This window comes from Oncorhynchus masou, chromosome 6 (genome assembly GCF_036934945.1).
Source record: "Oncorhynchus masou masou isolate Uvic2021 chromosome 6, UVic_Omas_1.1, whole genome shotgun sequence".
Classification (NCBI taxonomy): domain Eukaryota; kingdom Metazoa; phylum Chordata; class Actinopteri; order Salmoniformes; family Salmonidae; genus Oncorhynchus; species Oncorhynchus masou.
The window spans coordinates 54,019,569-54,039,117 of NC_088217.1; the positions used below are offsets into that span (position 1 = coordinate 54,019,569).

The 19,549-nt window shown below is 40.9% G+C and overlaps 1 protein-coding gene across 1 annotated transcript in view; it reads right to left on the bottom strand.

Moving 5' to 3' along the window:
• Positions 1 to 225: 225 nt before the first annotated feature.
• The window catches only part of LOC135542291 (metabotropic glutamate receptor 4-like), a 281,114-nt gene continuing 261,790 nt past the window's right edge, over positions 226 to 19,549 (bottom strand). Inside the window, exons 9-10 of the mRNA XM_064969153.1 lie at positions 10,108 to 10,354; positions 226 to 3,082 (exon numbers count right to left, since the gene is read on the bottom strand). Coding sequence (XP_064825225.1) covers positions 3,033 to 3,082; positions 10,108 to 10,354 — 297 coding nt within the window. The 3' untranslated portion in view covers positions 226 to 3,032. The remainder of the gene's footprint in view (positions 3,083 to 10,107; positions 10,355 to 19,549) is intronic.

Below are 19,549 nucleotides of genomic sequence, written 5' to 3' on the forward strand. Positions count from 1 at the left end.
ATGAATAACATCACTTTATCACTCTCTCTCTCCCTCTCTATCTGACATGTCTGACTACTTCTCCAGACCAGGGGAGCGAGGCCTCCTCTCATACGGAACAGGCAAATGTTGCACTTTTACAGTCAATTATTACTTTACTGTTTCCCATTCTGAACAACAGACTCTTTCGGTCATAAAAAAGCAATAAAAATGCAATACTGAGAGAAAACGAAGAGAGGCTTGGAATTTTAAAAACATTTTAATTAGAAATGTGATTTTGTATAAAAATAACTGGACATGCTCCACACACTTCATTCGTTTTCAATAGGTTTTACAAATACATAGTCAGATAGTCAGGCACTGTTTATTTTTTGTTCACATTTTTCCCTTTTCAGTTTTGTCGGGACATAAAAGCAGACATCATCAATCTATTTAATAACATACATTAACTAATTTCGTCAACACTCAAATTATTTTATTTCTGCAACACAACTGGTGTTCAAAGTAATACAGAGGGATAGATGGAAAAGAAGCATTGGATTCACATCACAAGTGACCTCACAATTTTTCCCTAGAAAAACTAAAGGGCTGCTCAGATTTACAGAACCCACCTCTGATATAAACTATATATACAAAAGAATGTGGACAACCCTTGAAATGAGTGGATTTGGCTATTTCAGCCCCACCCGTTGCTGACAGGTGTATACAATTGCGCGCACAGCCATGCAATCACCATAGACAAACATTAGCAGTAGAATGAACATACTGAAGAGCCCAGTGACTTTCAATGTGGCACCGTCATAGGATGCCACCTTTCCAAAAAGGCATTTGTAAAATTTCTGCCCTGCTAGAGCGGCCCCAGTCAACTGTAAGTGCTGTTATTGTGAAGTGGAAACGTCTAGGAGTAACAACGGCTCTGCCTCGAAGTGGTAGGCCACACAAGCTCACAGAACGTGATGCTGAAGCACTACCAAGTTCCAAACTGCCTCTGGAAGCAATGTCAGCACAAGTACTGTTCATGAAATGGTTATCCATGGCCAAGCAGTGACACACAAGCCTAAGATCACCATGCGCAATGCCAAGTGTCGGCTGGAGTGGTGTAAAGCTTGCTGCCATAGGACTGGAGCAGTGGAAAAGAGTTCTCTGGAGTGATGAATCTTGCTTCACCATCTGGCAGTCCAACGGACAAATCTGGGTTTGGTGGTTGCCAGGAGAACGCTACCTGCCTGGATGCATAGTGCCAAATTCAAAGATTGGTGTAACGGTCTGGGGCTATTTTTCATGGTTCGGGCTAGGCCCCTTAGTTCCAGTGATGGGAAATCTTAACGCTACAGCACACAATGACTTACTAGATTATTCTGTGCTTCCAATTTTGTGGCAACAGTTTGGGGAAGGCCCTTTCCTGTTTCAGCCTGACAAATGGTTTGTTGAAACCAGTATGGAAGACCTTGACTCGCCTGCACAGAGCCCTGACCTCAACCCGCCAGGCCTAATCGCCCAACATCAGTGCCCTACCTCACTCATGCTCTTGTGGCTGAATTGAAGCAAGTCTTCGAAGCAATGTTCCAACATCTAGTGGAAAGCCTTCCCAGAAGAGCATAGGCTGTTACAGGAGCAAAGGGGGGACCAACCCCATATTAATGACCATGATTTTGGAACGAGATGTTCGACGATCAGGTGTCCATATACTTTTGGTCATATATTGTATTTATTCAGAGAGCTGTTGGTGACTGAAATGAGTACTGGATCCTTTTGCATTTTGTCTTGAGTAGGTTATTTTCTGCAGCTTAAGGCATCAGTCATAAAGTATACGAACATATCCCTGAAGCATTTTACAGAACATGACAGTCCTCAGAGATGACATTTTTTTGGTGTGATGAATTAGTCTCTTGATGGATATCATCTTGGGTGAATGAATACTGTGTGGCAACTCGCCAGTGCATACTATATCTCCATATTAATGGATTTAGATCTGTACAACTTAGCTGTACCTTGAGTAAAAGGACAATTGTATTTAGTAGTGTTGTGTTATCCCATGTGGACTGGGCACTGGTAGGTGTATGGTGCTTAAATAAATCATATCAATCAATGAAAACCTCTACGTGTGACCAGGAGTATAGCTGGTGGAAATGGATTGGGGTCAGCTGTGGTATTTCACTGTAGGGCCTCACTTTAGGGGCCTCACTTTAGCACAAATAAACAAAGATCAATCACTAGACCAGTTTGGAGAATACGTACAATAGGCTCAGGCCCAAACAATGGGAACAACACTGCAACATAGTTTGAACGCATTCTAAATATTATTTTTTTAACAACACAACACAGGATGTTCAAACTGGCATGCTTAAAATCAATAATGACCATATTCTTTGTTGTCAACATCATTATATATTTTTTTATGATGGAGTACAAGTATCCTGCATTGTTGGAATAATCTTTTCCATCCAGTATTTAAAAAGAAAAACCTGGAATACTTTTAGAAGTATATCTTTTAACAATTACATGATTTAAAGTCTTCCTAGACATTTAAGGACAGACCACTCTTAAACTGGTGTTTCTGCAACTTCCCAAAGCACTGAGAGCAATGTCACTTACTGATGACAACACTGGCAGACTACAACATTGCGAATTGCACACACCTAAACAGATTCTTTCAATTGTCAGCTTGAGATGGGAAGTCATAGTGAAAGAGAAGGTAACGCAGAAATGTAAACAACAAGAAGGGATTAGAAGCCCCATCCTGCATGAATCCTCTCTGTACTCTGGACTCTGGCCAGGAGGGAAGTGTTTGTCTTGTCTGCCATGGCCAACACAAGATGGAACATCACAATTATACTGTATTTGTTCTGTTGGGGTCCCCTGAGGGTCCCTTCCTGCATCTCTGTTTGTCTTTTCTCCGTCCTTAACAATGGCTACTCCCTATGAAATTCTTCTTCACAATTCCTCACATGTCCCATGTCCATTTTCTTGCTCTATTTTTCCCCCCATTTCCACTGCATAAGAAAATGTTCCACGAGGTGACCATCCTGAGCAATGATGATGGCCTTCCTCTCCTAGATTGCATGGTTGCTGTAGCTGATGTATGTTTGTTTTGTGGTGAAAGCTGAAAGAGAAGAGAAAGAAGGAGATGAGATCAACGCAGAGACAAGGTCAGCGCAACATCAAAGTTATTGCTGTACTGTATACATTGTGGTTTGTAAGTAGTGGTGCAGATTTTCTACTTTGTGCTTAGTACATTGACAGGTGGATATCAATGATGACATATCCAGAAACATAAATTATGTTATATCCACCTAAGAGTAAATACCATGTCGTTTCAGCTACAGGTTGGATCAAGTTTCATATATAGATGTATCTGTAGGTAAACTGAGTATACAAAACATTATGAACACCTGCTCTTTCCATTACATAGACTGACCAGGTGAATCCAGGTGAAAGCAATGATCCCTTACTGATGTCACTTGTTAAATCCACTTCTATCAGTGTTGATGAAGGGGAGGAGAGGGGTTAAAGAAGGATTTTTAAGCCGTGAGACAATTGAGACATGGCTTATGTACTTATGTGTGCAATTCAGAGGGTGAATGAGCAAGACAAAAAATTGAAGTGCCTTTGAACGGGGTATGGCAGTTGGTGCCTGGTGCACAAGTTTGTGTCAAGAACTGAAACGCTGCTGGGTTCTTCACAATCAACAGTTTCCCGTTTGTATCAATAAATGTCCACCACCCAAAGGATACCCAGCCAACTTGACACAACTGTGGGAAGCATTTGAGTCAACATGAGCCAGCATCCCCTTGGAACGCTTTTGACAGCTTGTAGAGTCCATGCACTGAAAAATTGAGGATGTTCTGAAGGAGGGAAGAATCAATATTAGGAAGGTGTTCTTAATGTATGGAATTCTCAGTGTATGTGTTTGAACAGTAGTGTGTGTGTACATTAAAATAACATCAAATTGGTCAAAAATACAGTGGTCAATAAAGTCCATTGTTCATATTGTAAATTACTTTTGTAGCTGGAAATGGCAGATTTTTAATGGAATATCTACATAGGTGGACAGAGGCCCATTATCAGCAACCACCAGTCCTGTGTTCCAATGCCAAGTTGTGTTGGCTAATCCAAGTTTATCATTTTAAAAGGCTGATTGATGATTAGAATACCCTTTTGCAATTATGTTAGCACAGCTGAAAACTGTTGTTCTGATTAAAGAAGCAATAAAACCGGCCTTTAGACTAAAAAATAAAGAAGAACCAAGGCACTTTCCATTTAATTAATTAAAATGCCTTTAATGGTATGGCATGTTCAATAGAAACAAAGTTTTAAGAAATCTGACGCGTTTCAGCTGCATGACTTTCGTCAGGGAGTACAAAGAAATAATACAATGTCCTCTTTTGAACAGCTTTTCCAATTAGCCCTAATTGGAAGAGGGAGTGGTTACAAAATTGATTGGACACACCTAGTACTATACATTAAAAAGTGAAATACTTCAGCTATGTTGTCAAAAGATTCAACTCCAAGCTAGAAGTATCAGAACGCCTAGAAAGGTAGTTCTAACCTTAAACATGACTGGGAGAAGTGTCAAGGATAATAAAGCAATATATTACAAAGTACACTAGAACACAGCAAACATGAACAACAACAGTCTAAACATAGCTGAGTGCAATAGAGAAAAATGTCCACTAGATGACAGCAAATGGACCAATCACGACCCTACAGAAAAGGTGAGAAATCCATATCTTCATTTAAACCAGGGTGCTTAGTGGCCTGTAGTTTGTAAATCCATATCTTCATTAAAACCAGGGTACTTAGTGGCCTGTAGTTTGTAAATCCGTATCTTCATTTAAACCAGGGTACTTAGTGGCCTGTAGTTTGTAAATCCGTATCTTCATTTAAACCAGGGTACTTAGTGGCCTGTAGTTTGTAAATCCATATCTTCATTTAAACCAGGGTACTTAGTGGCCTGTAGTTTGTAAATCCGTATCTTAATTTAAACCAGGGTACTTAGTGGCCTGCAGTTTGTAAATCCGTATCTTCATTTAAACCAGGGTACTTAGTGGCCTGTAGTTTGTAAATCCGTATCTTCATTTAAACCAGGGTACTTAGTGGCCTGTAGTTTGTAAATCCGTATCTTCATTTAAACCAGGGTACTTAGTGGCCTGTAGTTTGTAAATCCGTATCTTCATTTAAACCAGGGTACTTAGTGGCCTGTAGTTTGTAAATCCGTATCTTCATTTAAACCAGGGTACTTAGTGGCCTGTCGTTTGTAAATCCCTATCTTCATTTAAACCAGGGTACTTAGTGGCCTGTCGTTTGTAAATCCCAAAACTTTCCCTTTGGTTTAACTGTTTCTCTTTGCCTTGAGAAAACCAACACATCCGCAGAGGAGGAAGCTGATTCTTTCAACTTAACGAGCAGTGACGATGAGGATCACCCCTGACACTCCGAGGCCAGCTCCTTCCAAGATTTTTTAGATCAGGAAGAGGAGTCACGCAATGTTCCTCAACAAGAGAGGGAGAGGATGCGGAAGAGGCCAACACGGAGGGGAGGAAGAAATCAAGACTATCCAACCACACGGAGCAGGACAAGAACAAGGCTGTGATAAACTTTTCTGGAGAACCCCTTTCTGATGATTATGTAAGGTTTTGTCTAAAGGACTGTCCTTTGCCCCCACATACTCAACAAATTAATTCAATACAAAGATTGACCTATTTTGTTTCTACAGAAATCTACATCTGAAGGCCTGGTACAATCAAAACATCTCTCCAACTACAGACAGGTCAGGCAGTTTCTGTGCCCTCAAACACCTTTTAAGTCCAAGTCCACCTTTTGTCCCATCGTCCAGAATGCCACACTAAATACATTTGCCACAAAGGTGAATTTTGATGTGGAGAATCTGTTTAAGGGTAAAATTGACTCCAACCAAACACGACGTAATCTTTCTAAGACAGAGAGGGATGCAGTTCAATCAATGTCCAAAAACGAACGGACTGTGGTTAAAAAATACATTTGTGCAACGGGGCCTCCCACTCTTTTTTCTATTCTGGATAGAGACAGTTTGCACTATTCTGTGAAGGGAGTAGTACACAGCGTTGTACGAGATGGAATAGGCTATTCGCATGGAATAGCCTTCATTTCTCAGAACAAGAATAGACTGACAAGTTTCAGATGAACGTCTTTGTTTCTGGCCATTTTGAACCTGTAATTGAACTCATAAATGCTGATTCTCCAGATACTCAACTAGTCTAAAGAAGGCCAGTTTGATTGCTTCTTTAAGCAGAACAACAGTTTTCAGCTGTGCTAACATGATTGCAAAAGGGTTTACTAATGATCAATTAGCCTTTTAAAATGATAAACTTGGATTAGCTAACAAAACGTTCCATTGGAACACAGGAGTGAGGGTTGCTACGTAGATATTCCATAACAAAATATGCCATTTCCAGGTCCAATAGTCTTTTACAACATCAACAATGTCTACACTGTATATATGATCAGTTTGATGTTATTTTAATGGACAAAAAATGTGTTTTTCTTTCAAAAACAAGGACATTTCTAACTGACCCCAAAGTTTTGAAGAGTAGTGTGTGTGTATATATATATATATATGTATATATGGGGATGGTGTGGACAGCGTGATGAGCTGTGTTGCTTTTACGCCAAACATAATGTTTTGCATTGTTGCCAAAAAGTTCAATTTTGGTTTCATCTGACCAGAGCACCTTCTTCCACATGTTTGGTGTGTCTCCCAGGTGGCTTGTGGCAAACTTTAAACAACACTTTTTATGGATATCTTTAAGAAATGGCTTTCTTCTTGCCACTCTTCCATAAAGGTGTGTGTGTGCAATATACGACTGATTGTTGTCCTATGGACAGAGTCTCCCACCTCAGCTGTAGATCTCTGCAGTTCATCCAGAGTGATCATGGGCCTCTTGGCTGCATCTCTGATCAGTTTTCTCCTTGTATGAGCTGAAAGTTTAGAGGGATGGCCAGGTCTTGGTAGATTTGCAGTGGTCTGATACTGCTTCCATTTCAATATTATCGCTTGCACAGTGCTCCTTGGGATGTTTAAAGCTTGGGAAATCTTTTTGTATCCAAATCCGGCTTTAAACTTCTTCACAACAGTATCTCGGACCTGCCTGGTGTGTTCCTTGTTCTTCATGATGCTCTCTGCGCTTTTAACGGACCTCTGAGACTATCACAGTGCAGGTGCATTTATACGGAGACTTGATTACACACAGGTGGATTGTATTTATCATCATTAGTCACTTAGGTCAACATTGGATCATTCAGAGATCCTCACTGAACTTCTGGAGAGAGTTTGCTGCACTGAAAGTAAAGGGGCTGAATAATTTTGCACGCCCAATTTTTCAGTTTTTGAATTGTTCAAAAAGTTTGAAATATCCAATAAATGTCGTTCCACTTCATGATTATGTCCCATTTGTTGTTGATTCTTCACAAAAAAATACAGTTTTATATCTTTATGTTTGAAGCCTGAAATGTGGCAAAAGGTCGCAAAGTTCAAGGGGGCCGAATACCTTCGCAAGGTACTGTATATATATATATGTACACACACACACTACTCTTCAAAACCTATGCACTGTATGTGTGTGTCTGTGTGTGTGTGAATATATGTATATATATATATATACACACACACACACACACACACACACACACACACACACACACACACACACACACACACACACACACACACACACACACACACACACACACACACACACACACACACACACACACACACACACACACACACACTGTATATTGTCCCTGTCGTATTTGTACAGTGGGGGGGCTCTCAATCCCCTCCCAGACCTCCACCTCTTCCTACCCTGTCTACTGGGTAATCAAGCCTCAACTCTCCAGTTCTCTCCTGACCGTCTTATGTGATCTGCTGAGCCGGAGCGGATACATTTTACCATCCCTGCTACCAATGTCAGCCAGTCAGAGAGACGGCGAGACAGGTATTTTTCTAAAAAATAATTTTTACATTTGACTAGGCAAGTCAGTAAGAACAAATTCTTATTTACAATGACAGCCTACCAGGGAACAGTGTTTTTTTTTGCCTTGTTCAAGGGCAGAATAACAGACTTTTACCTTGTCAGCTCAGGGATTTGATCCTGCAACCTTTTGGTTAATGGCCCAATGCACTAACCACTAGGCTACTTTCCGCACCATCATGCAATGTGTCCGTAATGGCAATGCCAAATGGTGCTTATTCAAATACCTATGCACTGTATGCCCCTTGTAAACAGATAGGCGAGGAATTTGTGCTTGCTATCAAATCTCCCTCTCCCCACTTATTGTTACATCGTCACTGTTGTCGTTAAACTAAATACAAGTTTTTAAGACAAAGGCCTATGTGTAGATGTTATGTAACGCCACACCATGCTCAGCATCCTCATCCTTTTGCCATCAAATATTTGCGATGTTGCATTCAATATAAACAACTACAGTAAATTGTCTACAATGTATTTTTGGGGAACATCTCTGTACTTTTGTTATCAGTGGAATAAAATTTGCAGGTGCTAAATAATCCCCAAAATACTGTGGGCTAGCTCTCGGGAACCGTGAATCATCACGATATGCATCCGTCATTAAGATTTACCAACAAACAGGGAGTCTATCTCTATTGACAGACATTACCGACTTTCTTTTCTGAGGGAAGCGAGCCAGCCGTGTGGGTGAGTGTTTTGGCCATCACCTGAGACATTTTCTGCTGAGTCAATGGTTGAAATCATTATTTACCACAGTTGTATAAAGCCAGAGTCTGTCCCAGAAACCACCAAGCATTTTTATTGCTATTGAAATTAGAGGGAGATGGACTCAAGCAGAGAGAGGTTCAGCTGGTTCAGAAAGGAAACTCATTTACCTCTCAATTAATTACACCGGGCTTTGAACACAAAGCCACAAATCTGAGCCAAACTGCTGAAAATATACCTGTTCAGCATATTGAACAGTGTCTTTCTGTGATAGTCTACCGAATGCGTTGAAATTATAAAATAAAACATGGTTGTTATTATATATGGTGTATAACAAGCATTGAAATGGATCTCATACATTCAATACAATACAATAGGTTAATTGTATATGGCTTTGAGGTATCTGGTGAAGTAGGACTATACAGTACACCACTCCTGGTATTAATGCCCTCCTTAGTGATATTCACACACAGTGGAGATTTTGAGCCTATCATGGAATGTTTTAATGCCTCCCTCAACTCACAAACTGACTTAAAATTAAAAATGGCAGCTCATTTCCTACATCAAATGTAAAATAACAACAACGCAAGGTGGCCAGTAAATAATGATTTGGAGACTTTGCTTTCCACCTCTTAAACCAATTTATTCACATAATTTACAGTGCCTGAAGGGTAAAATACATTTAACATTTAAAGACACATAAGGGTGCTCTCAGCCAAGGCTGACATGTACACTGAACAACAATATAAACACAACATGTAAAGTGTTGGTCCCATATTTCGTAAGCTGAAATAAGGTGAAGCATATCAAGAAGCTGATTAAACAGCATGCTCATTACACAGGTGCACCTTATGCAGGGGACAATAAAAGGCTACTCTAAAATGTGTAGTTTTGTCACACAACAATGCCACAGATGTCTCAAGTTTTGAGGGAATGTGCAAGTGGCATGCTGACTGCAGGAATGTTGCCAGAGAATAAAAAAATTAATTTCTCTACCATAAGCCGCCTCCAGCGTTGTTTTAGAGAATTGTGGGTGAGCAGTGTGCTGATGTCAACGTTGTGAAAAGAGTGCCCAATGGTGGCATTGGGGTTATGGTATGGGCAGGCACAAGCTATGTACAACGAACACAATTCCATTTTATCTATGGCAATTTGAATGTACAGAAATATCGTCACGAAATCCTGAGGCCCATTGAGAGGCCCATTTCTTTTAATAAGGTCTCTGTGACCAACAGAGGCATATCTGTATTTCCAGTCATGTGAAATCCATAGAATAGTGCAGAATGAATTTATTTCAATTGACTGATTTCCTCATATGAACTGTAACTCAGTAAAACGTTGAAATTATTGCACGTTGCATTGATATTTTTGTTCAGTATATATAGCATATATTAGTCATCACCTTATAACTCACCTTGTGTTTCCAGGCTCTCACACAACTCGGACTTTGCTTCTCCATTGGGACGTAGGCTGGCCTTGGGGTTGAACTTGTTGGACATGGTGGCAGCTGTGACCACAGCCTTGAGGCTGCGTGTGCGTTTGGGAACGTTCTGCTCCGGGTGTCTGAGGATCACGTAGACCTTGGGCATGTACAGCATCCCCAGAGAGACAGATGCACTCAGGCTCACAGAGATGGTCAGCGTGGTTGTCTGGATGTACATCTGTAAAGTAATGTCATGGAGACTCTGTTAGACCTACGGATCGAAATTGGTTAAGTGTAGGGTTAAGATTAGGGTTAATGTAACCGGTGTCGGGAACCATACACAATCTGCCGGGCTATATTCCCTGCCTAAAGTTAATAAAGAGCACTAAGAATCGACAGTTACTGCTCCACCACATCCCTGGTGGTTTACTCTAGATGTTAATGCTCATGTCGAACCCTCTTTCCTTATCTGCGGTTAAACACTTCTGTCCATTTGTCCTTGCTGTATGTCCTTCATGAAGAGACGGAAATGATTTGTGAAGGACACAACATACACCGTACAATCCATGACAAAGCTTTACTGTTCACCAAAGTTCTTGTGCCTGTGTAACGAGTACGTGTAATAGAGTATACACTGTAAGCCTAAAGCATATGAGACATGTTTGTGGTGTATCACTATTATTCATTACATTTCACATGACAGAAGTCAATTATTAATAAAGGTATGTGTTGGTAGGATGGCTTGATCCTCCCTTCATAACACACACACACACACACACACACACACACACACACACACACACACACACACACACACACACACACACACACACACACACACACACACACACACACAACCACCACCACCACCGCGGTGCATGCAACCAAGACTCTCTTGTTTGTTGATTTTCGGCAGTGCTTGTTTTAACATGGCCATCACGGCAACCTTTAAAACGGAATGTCATAACACCAGCCTATCTGCCCTATTCTGATTCACTACAAGCTGCCCCATAAAAAACGAAATAACCTCATGAATTTTTTATCCATGGCTGAACATTGTGAATCACAGGGGAGGGCCTTGCTGATCAGCAGTCTCCCTCACTCCATTTTAAGCAGAACTGTGTTAATTAGGCCATCTTATTGAGAACATTAAATGGGAGGGACAGGCTCATATGAATTGTAATGTATACAGTACATTGTTACAAATACTGATCACCTAACTTGATGAGGGAAAAGCAATTAAAGGTTGGGCTAATATAAGATGGTATAGACCCAAATTATTTTATACCATGACACTGTATGACCCAACCTAAAACAAATAATCCACACTGACACATCTTGTTTAATATGAAATCAATAAATACCAATAATGTGTTAACCTGTAAGGTATTTGACTGAAAGACCATTGTAATTCTAATCGGTTCAGTTTGACTAGACCTTCGTAGCTAGCTGTCTTAATGCAGCAAGAGATTCCCTCCTGCTGTTTCATCAACATAGTGTAGCATCCCCAGACTTTACTTCTGCTAGTGTGTCTTTGTTTGTTTTTGTTATGTCTATCCCTCCAAGACGCTCCTCTTTCTCTCCAGATTGCTTTGCTTACCACCTAGGTGAAGCGCAGCACCATCGAGAATAGTGGATGGGACGTTAGAGGAGCAGATGCCAGCGGTGGTAGATCCTCTCACAGCTGTGGAGACACAGTCCACTAGTGCTCTGCTCTGGGCTGTGTTTGGCTCTGCAGGCTTATGGGGGGATTCAGGACCCAAGATGTTATCCATGGATTCATTTAAGAACAAATAAATAAACGGGGACAATCAGGACAAGTTGTAGTGGGAAATTATTTGATTGATTATTTGGTTTAAGTTATCTGCTGCTGTATTGTACTAATGGTTCAACTTTACTTGACACCCACTGTCATATTACGTTATGACACGGTCATAACCATGTCATAACAGCTGACATGACATGTCATAACCTGTCATAATGTGGTCATAACACTGCTACGACCCATATATTTACACTTGTTGTGACATATATTGCGTTATATTATGGCAGAGAATCAAAAAGTTTCCCTGCAAAGAAGTTTCCTTTCGTTTGAAAGTTTGTTTCATAAGTCCTTTGTTGTTGTAATGAATTTTTTGCAATCATGTTTTTTTTTCATCATATTTTAAATAACTTAAAAATACACTTTATGACACTGTCAAGAAGCATTATGACGACCTATGTCACAGGTAACCACATTAAGTGTTTTAATAGGGCTTGGGGCCACCACAAGCTGCCAAAACAGCTTCAATGTGCCTTGGCATAGATTCTACAAGTGTCTGGATGGATGTGACACCATTCTTTCACAAGAAATTCCATAATTTGGTGTTTTGTTGATGGTGGTGGAAAACGCTGTCTCGGGCGCCACTCCAGAATCTCCTGTAAGTGTTCAATTGGATGGGATCTGGTGAAACACACACACACACACACACACACACACAAACACACACACACACACACACACTTTAAACCCCCTATGCTACTTTGAGACCCGTCTTTCAAAGTCACATTTCATCTAGCCAAAATAATGGACAACTGGGCAATTAATCATGATGGGATGTTAACTTCTCAACCCTCATACCACCGAATGGGGTTATTTTGACCATATCATAGTCTAAAGGCGGTGTATTCAATTCTTCACAACTTTGTCAGTGAACTTGTTCTTAATAAATCTAAATACGTGTTTAGTGTTTCTGTATCAATATGGACTTTCAATTCCTTTATGGTCATTTTGACTCCAGTGTCAGTATGTCAGACTGTCAGAGACATTGAAGGTAGGAATACTTCTATATGCATCTATTGTACAGTCGTGGCCAAAGGTTTTGAGAATGACAAAAATATACATTTTCACAAAGTCTGCTGCCTCAGTTTGTATGACAGAAATTTGCATATACTCCAGAATGTTATGAAGGGTGATCAGATGAATTTCAATTAATTGTAAAGTCTCTCTTTGCCATGCAAATGAACCGAATCCCCACTACATTTCCACTACATTTCAGCCCTGTCACAAAAGGACCAGCTGACATCATGTCAGTGATTCTCTCATTAACACAGGTGTGAGCGTTGACGAGGACACGGCTGGAGATCACTCTGTCATGCTGATCGAGTTTGAATAACAGACTGGAAGCCTCAAAAGGAGGGTGGTGCTTGGAATCATTGTTCTTCCTCTGTCAATCGTGGTTACCTGCAAGGAACCACATCATTGCTTTGCACAAAAAGGGCTTCACAGGCAAGGATATTGCTGCCAGTAAGATTACACCTAAATCAACCATTAATTGGATCATCAAGAACTTCAAGGAGAGTGGTTCAATTGTTGTGAAGAAGGCTTCAGGGCATACAAGAAAGTCCAGCAAGCGCCAAGACCATCTCCTAAAGTTGATTCAGCTGGGGGATCGGGGCACCACCAGTACAGAGCTTGCTCAGGAATGGCAGCAGGCAGGTGTGAGTGCATCTTGACTGCTGAGAACTGGGGTAATGTAATTTTCTCTGATGAATCCCCTTTCCGATTGTTTGGGGCATCCGGAAAAAAGCTTGTCTGGAGAAGATAAGGTGAGCGCTACCATCAGTCCTGTGTCATGCCAACAGTGAAGCATCCTGAGAGCATTAAGGAGTGGGTTTGCTTCTCAGCCAAGGGAGTGGGCTCACTCACAATTTTACCTAAGAACACAGCCATGAATAAAGAATTGTACCAACACATCCTCCGAGAGCAACTTCTCCCAACCATCCAGGAATAGTTTGGTGACTAACAATGCCTTTTCTAGCATGATGGAGCACCTTGCCATAAGGCAAAAGTGATAACTAAGAACAAAACATCGGGGAACAAAACATCGAAATGTTGGGTCCATGGCCAGGAAACTCCCCAGACCTTAATCCCATTGAGAACTTGTGGTCAATCCTCAAGAGGCGGGTGGACAAACAAAAACCAACAAATTCTGACAAACTCCAAGCATTGATTATGCAAGAACGGGCTGCCATCAGTCAGGATGTGGCCCAGAAGTTAATTGAAATCATGCCAGGGCGGATTGCAGAGGTCTTGAAAAAGAAGGGTCAACACTGCAAATATTGACTCTTTGCATCAACTTCATGTAATTGTCAATAAAAGCCTTTGACACTTATGAAATGCTTGTAATTATACTTCAGTATTCCATAGTAACATCTGACAAAAATATCTAAAGACACTGAAGAAGCAAACTTTGTGAAAATTAATATTTGTGTCATTCTCAAAACTTTTGGCCATGACTGTATATAGCTGCCTTCGTGTTGCAGGACCCCAGGAAGAGTAGCTGCTGCCTTGACAACAGCTAATGGGGATACATAATACATACAAATACAAATACAAAGCATGTCATCCTTTAATGCAGAGTTGAACATGAGAATTCATTCACTGTACAATCTGAACATTTGAATTACTGTTTGGCATTGCAGTTCTGTTGAATAAGCCTAAAATTAACTGTCCACCATTGGGCTGTGAGTGTATATCAGAGCAAACCCATTTTCAGACTGTGACAGTAGACTGGCTGGATCATTTGCCTGTACTTCTCCCCTAATCTGCCTCTTCCTCAGCACATTCAGAGCAGTGCATATTGGAGGAGTGCTATTGGCAGACGTGCACATTTTTTTTATTTTACCTTTATTTAACTAGGCAAGACAGTTAAGAACAAATTCTTATTTTCAATGATGGCCTAGGTACAGTGGGTTAACTGCCTGTTCAAGGGCAGAATGACAGATTTGTACCTTGTCAGCTTGGGGGTTTGAACTTGCAACCCTCCGGTTGCTAGTCCAATGCTCTAACCAGTAGGCTACCCTGCCGCCCCACATATAGAACATATGTTTTTCTACGGAACTGCATTTCTTTAGCGAGCCTAAGATTGTACTTTTCTATACCATGTATGACTGCAATAAGGTAGGGTAGCCTAGTGGTTAGAGCGTTGGACTAGTAACCGGAAGGTTGCAAGTTCAAGTCCCAGAGCTGACAAGCTACAAATCTGTCATTCTGCCCCTGAACAGGCAGTTAAACCACTGTTCCTAGGCTGTCATAGAAAATAAGAATTTGTTCTTAACTGACTTGCCTAGTTAGATAAAGGTTAAAAAAATAAATAATCATCTGTGCATATAATAATCTGCCAATGGGATGCAAGGTCGTCAAATGGTATAATACTTGATATATGCAATACAAGAACTTGGATAAGCTCTGAATTTACACAGAGAGCTGTATTCCCAGAAAAGTAGCTACTGTATGGCAAATCTAAAAAAAAATGTTTTCTTTGAATCTGGAGACATAATATTCAATCATACATATCCTCAGAGGGCGGTGGGGAACAGTTGGGGTGATCTTGACCTGATATAGATGGAGCACCTTGTGTACTCGCCTATGGTTATAACTGGTAATAACTAAGTATGATTGTGTACAAAATCAAACCTACCTTAGATATATGCTTAGTTGCAGTCAAAACAGCTCATAAAAGTCTGTCAGTGGTATAAATACTTGGTAGAATTGTAGTACAGAAACCAGCTACCCTCTGAATGTACAGATAGTGCTATATTGGTGTGTATTCTCCAAAAAATAGAAGTCACAGTGCATTCAGAAAGTATTCAGGCCCCTTGACTTTTTCCACACTTTCTTATGTTACAGCCTTGTTCTAAAAATATATATATATTTTTAATGCCCTTCATCAATCTACCTGCAATACCCCATGACGACAAAGCAAAAACAGGTAGTTGTACATTTTATCAAATGTATTAAACAAATGAAATATTACATTTACATAAGTATTCAGACACTTTACTAAGTACTCTCTTAAAACACCTTTGGGAGCGATTACAGCCTCGATTCTTCTTGGGTATGATGCTACAAGCTCGGCACACCTGTATTTGGGGAGTTTTCCCCATTATTCTCTGCAGGTCCACTCAAGCTCTGTCAGGTTGGAATGGGAGCGTCACTGCACTGCTATTTTCAGGTCTCTCCAGAGATTTTTGATCGGGTTCAAGTCCGGACTCTGGCTGGGCCACTCAAGGACATTCAGAGTCTTGTCCCGAAGCCACTCCTGCCTTGTCTTGGCAGTGTGCTTGGGTCGTTGTGAGGTTGGAAGGTGAACCGTCGCCCCAGTCTGAGGTTCTGAGCAGTCTAGAGCAGGTTTTCATCAAGGATCTCACTGTACTTTGTTACGTTCATCTTTCTCTCGATCCTGACTAGTCTCCCAGTCTCTGCCGCTGAAAAGCTTGCCCACAGCATGATGCTGCCACCACCATTCGTCAACATAGTGATAGTGCCAGGTTTCCTCCAGACGTGACGCTTGGCATTCAGTCCAAACAGTTCAATCTTGGTTTTGTCAGACCAGAGAATCTTGTTTCTCATGGTCTGAGAGTCCTTTAGGTGCCTTTTGGCAAACTTCAAGCAGGCTGTCATTTTACTGAGGAGTAGCTTCCATCTGCTCACTCTACCATAAAGGCCTGATTGGTGGAGTGCTGCAGAGATGGTTGTCCTTCTGGAAGGTTCTCCCATCTCCACAGAGAAACTCTGGAGCTCTGTCAGAGTGACCATTGGGTTCTTGTTCACCTCCCTGACCAAAGCCTTTCTCCCCCGATTGCTCAGTTTGGCTGGATGGCCAGCTCAAGGAAGAGTATTGGTGGTTCCAAACTTATTCCATTGAAGAATCATGGAAGCCACTGTGTTTTTGGGGTCCTTCAATTCTGCAGAAATGCTTTGGTAACCTTCCCCAGATTTGTGCCTCGACACAGTCCTGTCTCAGAACTCTACGGACAATTCCTTCAACCGCATGGCTTGGTTTTCGCTCTGACATGCACTGTCAACTGTGGGACCTTATATAGACAGGTGTGTGCCTTTCCAAATCATGTCCAATCAATTCAATTTAACACAGGTGAACAAGTTGTAGAAACATCAAGGATGATCAATGGAAACAGGATGCACCTGAGCTAAATTCCAAGTCTTTATGGCAAAGAGTCTGAATACTTAAGGTATTATAATAAGGTATTTCTGTTTTTTATTTTTAATACATTTGCAAAAAAAAACAACAACAGTTTTCTCGCTTTGTCATTATGGGTTATTAAGCGGTACCGATGCACCAAGTCTGGACCCAACAGGTCCCTGAACAGCTTCTACCCCTAAGCCATAAGACTGCTAAATAGTTAACCAAATAGCTACCTGCACTATCTCTATTGACCCCCTTTGCACTAACTCTTTTGATTCATCACATATGCTGCTGCTACTGCTTATTATCTATGTTGTTGCCTAGTTCCTCTACCTACATATACATATCGACCTCAATTACCACGTACGCCTGCACATCGACTCGGTACTGTAGCCAAGTTATTGTCACACATTGTGTATTTCTCCTTGTGTTATTATCATTCCAATATTTTTTACATTTTTTTTTTGTCTCTGCATTTTTGGGAAGAGCCCGTAAGTAAGCATTTCACTGTTAGTCTACTAAACACCTGCTGTTTACAAAACGTGTGACAAATAACATTTCATTTGATATTTTAACACCATGTTTACATCATGTTGGTTCTATGTTTGTTGAGAGCTTTACACTTGTTAGTCTATAGTTACTGTATCTGATGTGATGACTACTGTGTGAAGTAACTGAGTAATGATGAACCTTTGACTTCTGTGATTACTTTACTGTTTTTTTTCGCTGTCTTGTTTTTGCTCTGGTTTATAACTCCGATGTGCATTGGAGTCAACTGTAAGAGACTTTGAAGGTAGGAAAACTTCAACATGCATCCATTGTATATACAGTGGGGCAAAACAGTATTTAGTCAGCCACCAATTGTGCAAGTTCTCCCACTTAAAAAGATGAGAGAGGCCTGTAATTTTCATCATAGGTACACTTCAACTATGACAGACAAAAAGAGAACAAAAATCCAGAAAATCACATTGTAGAATTTTTACTGAATTTATTTGCAAATTATGGTGGAAAATAATTATTTGGTCACCTACAAACAAGCAAGATTTTTGGCTCTCTTAGACCTGTAACTTCTTCTTTAAGAGGATCCTCTGTCCTCAACTCATTACCTGTATTAATGGCACCTGTTTGTTGTCTTTTATCAGTATAAAAGACAACTGTCCACAACCTCAAACAGTCACACTCCAAACTCCATTATGGCCAAGACCAAAGAGCTGTCAAAGGACACCAGAAACAAAATTGTAGACCTGCACCAGGCTGGGAAGACTGAATCTGCAATGGGTAAGCAGCTTGGTTTGAAGAAATCAACTGTGGGAGCAATTATTCGGAAATGGAAGACATACAAGACCACTGATAATCTCCCTTGATCTGGGGCTCCACGCAAGATCTCACGCCGTGGGGTCAAAATGATCACAAGAACGGTGAGCAAAAATCCCAGAACCACACGAGGGGACCTAGTGAATGACCTGCAGAGAGCTGGGACCAAATTAACAAAGCCTACCATCAGTAACACACTACACCGCCAGGGACTCAAATCCTGCAGTGCCAGACGTGAAGATTGGGAGAATGTCATATGGTCAGATGAAACCAAAATATAACTTTTTGGTAAAAACTCAACTCGTCGTGTTTGAAGGACAACGAATGCTGAGTTGCATCCAAAGAACACCATACCTACTGTGAAGCACGGGGGTGGAAACATCATGCTTTGGGGATGTTTTTCTGCAAAGGGACCAGGATGACTGATCCGTGTAAAGGAAAGAATGAATGGGGCCATGTATCGTGAGATTTTGATTGAAAACCTCCTTCCATCAGCAAGGGCATTGAAGATGAAACGTGGCTGGGTCTTTCAGCATGACAATGAATGTTTTATATTTTACACACCGCCCAGGCAACAAAGGAGTGGCTTCGTAAGAAGCATTTCAAGGTCCTGGAGTGGCCTAGCCAGTCTCCAGATCTCAACCCCATAGAAAATCTTTGGAGGGAGTTGAAAGTCTGTGTTGCCCAGCAAAAGCCCCAAAACATCACTGCTCTAGAGGAGATCTGCATGGAGGAATGGGCCAAAATACCAGCAACAGTGTGTGAAAACCTTGTGAAGACTTACAGAAAACGTTTGACCTCTGTCATTGCCAACAAAGGGTATATAACAAAGTATTGAGATAAACTGTTCGAGCTACTTTTTTCAACATTCTGTTAAAAATCGTGCAACATTTCAAAGTCCTGCTACTCATGCAAGGAATATAGTATATGCATATGATTAGTATGTGTGCATAGAAAACACTCTGAAGTTTCTATAACTGGTTCAATGGTGTCTATGACTATAACAGAACGAGTTCCGTTGTCAAAATCGCAAGAAAACCTGATCACAAAATCTTCAAAGAAAAAATCCATCCGCCAGTTTTTGTATTGTCTAAGGCTTGTCAGAAATGATGGAACTGTGCTTGCAATTCCTACAGCTTCCACACGATGTC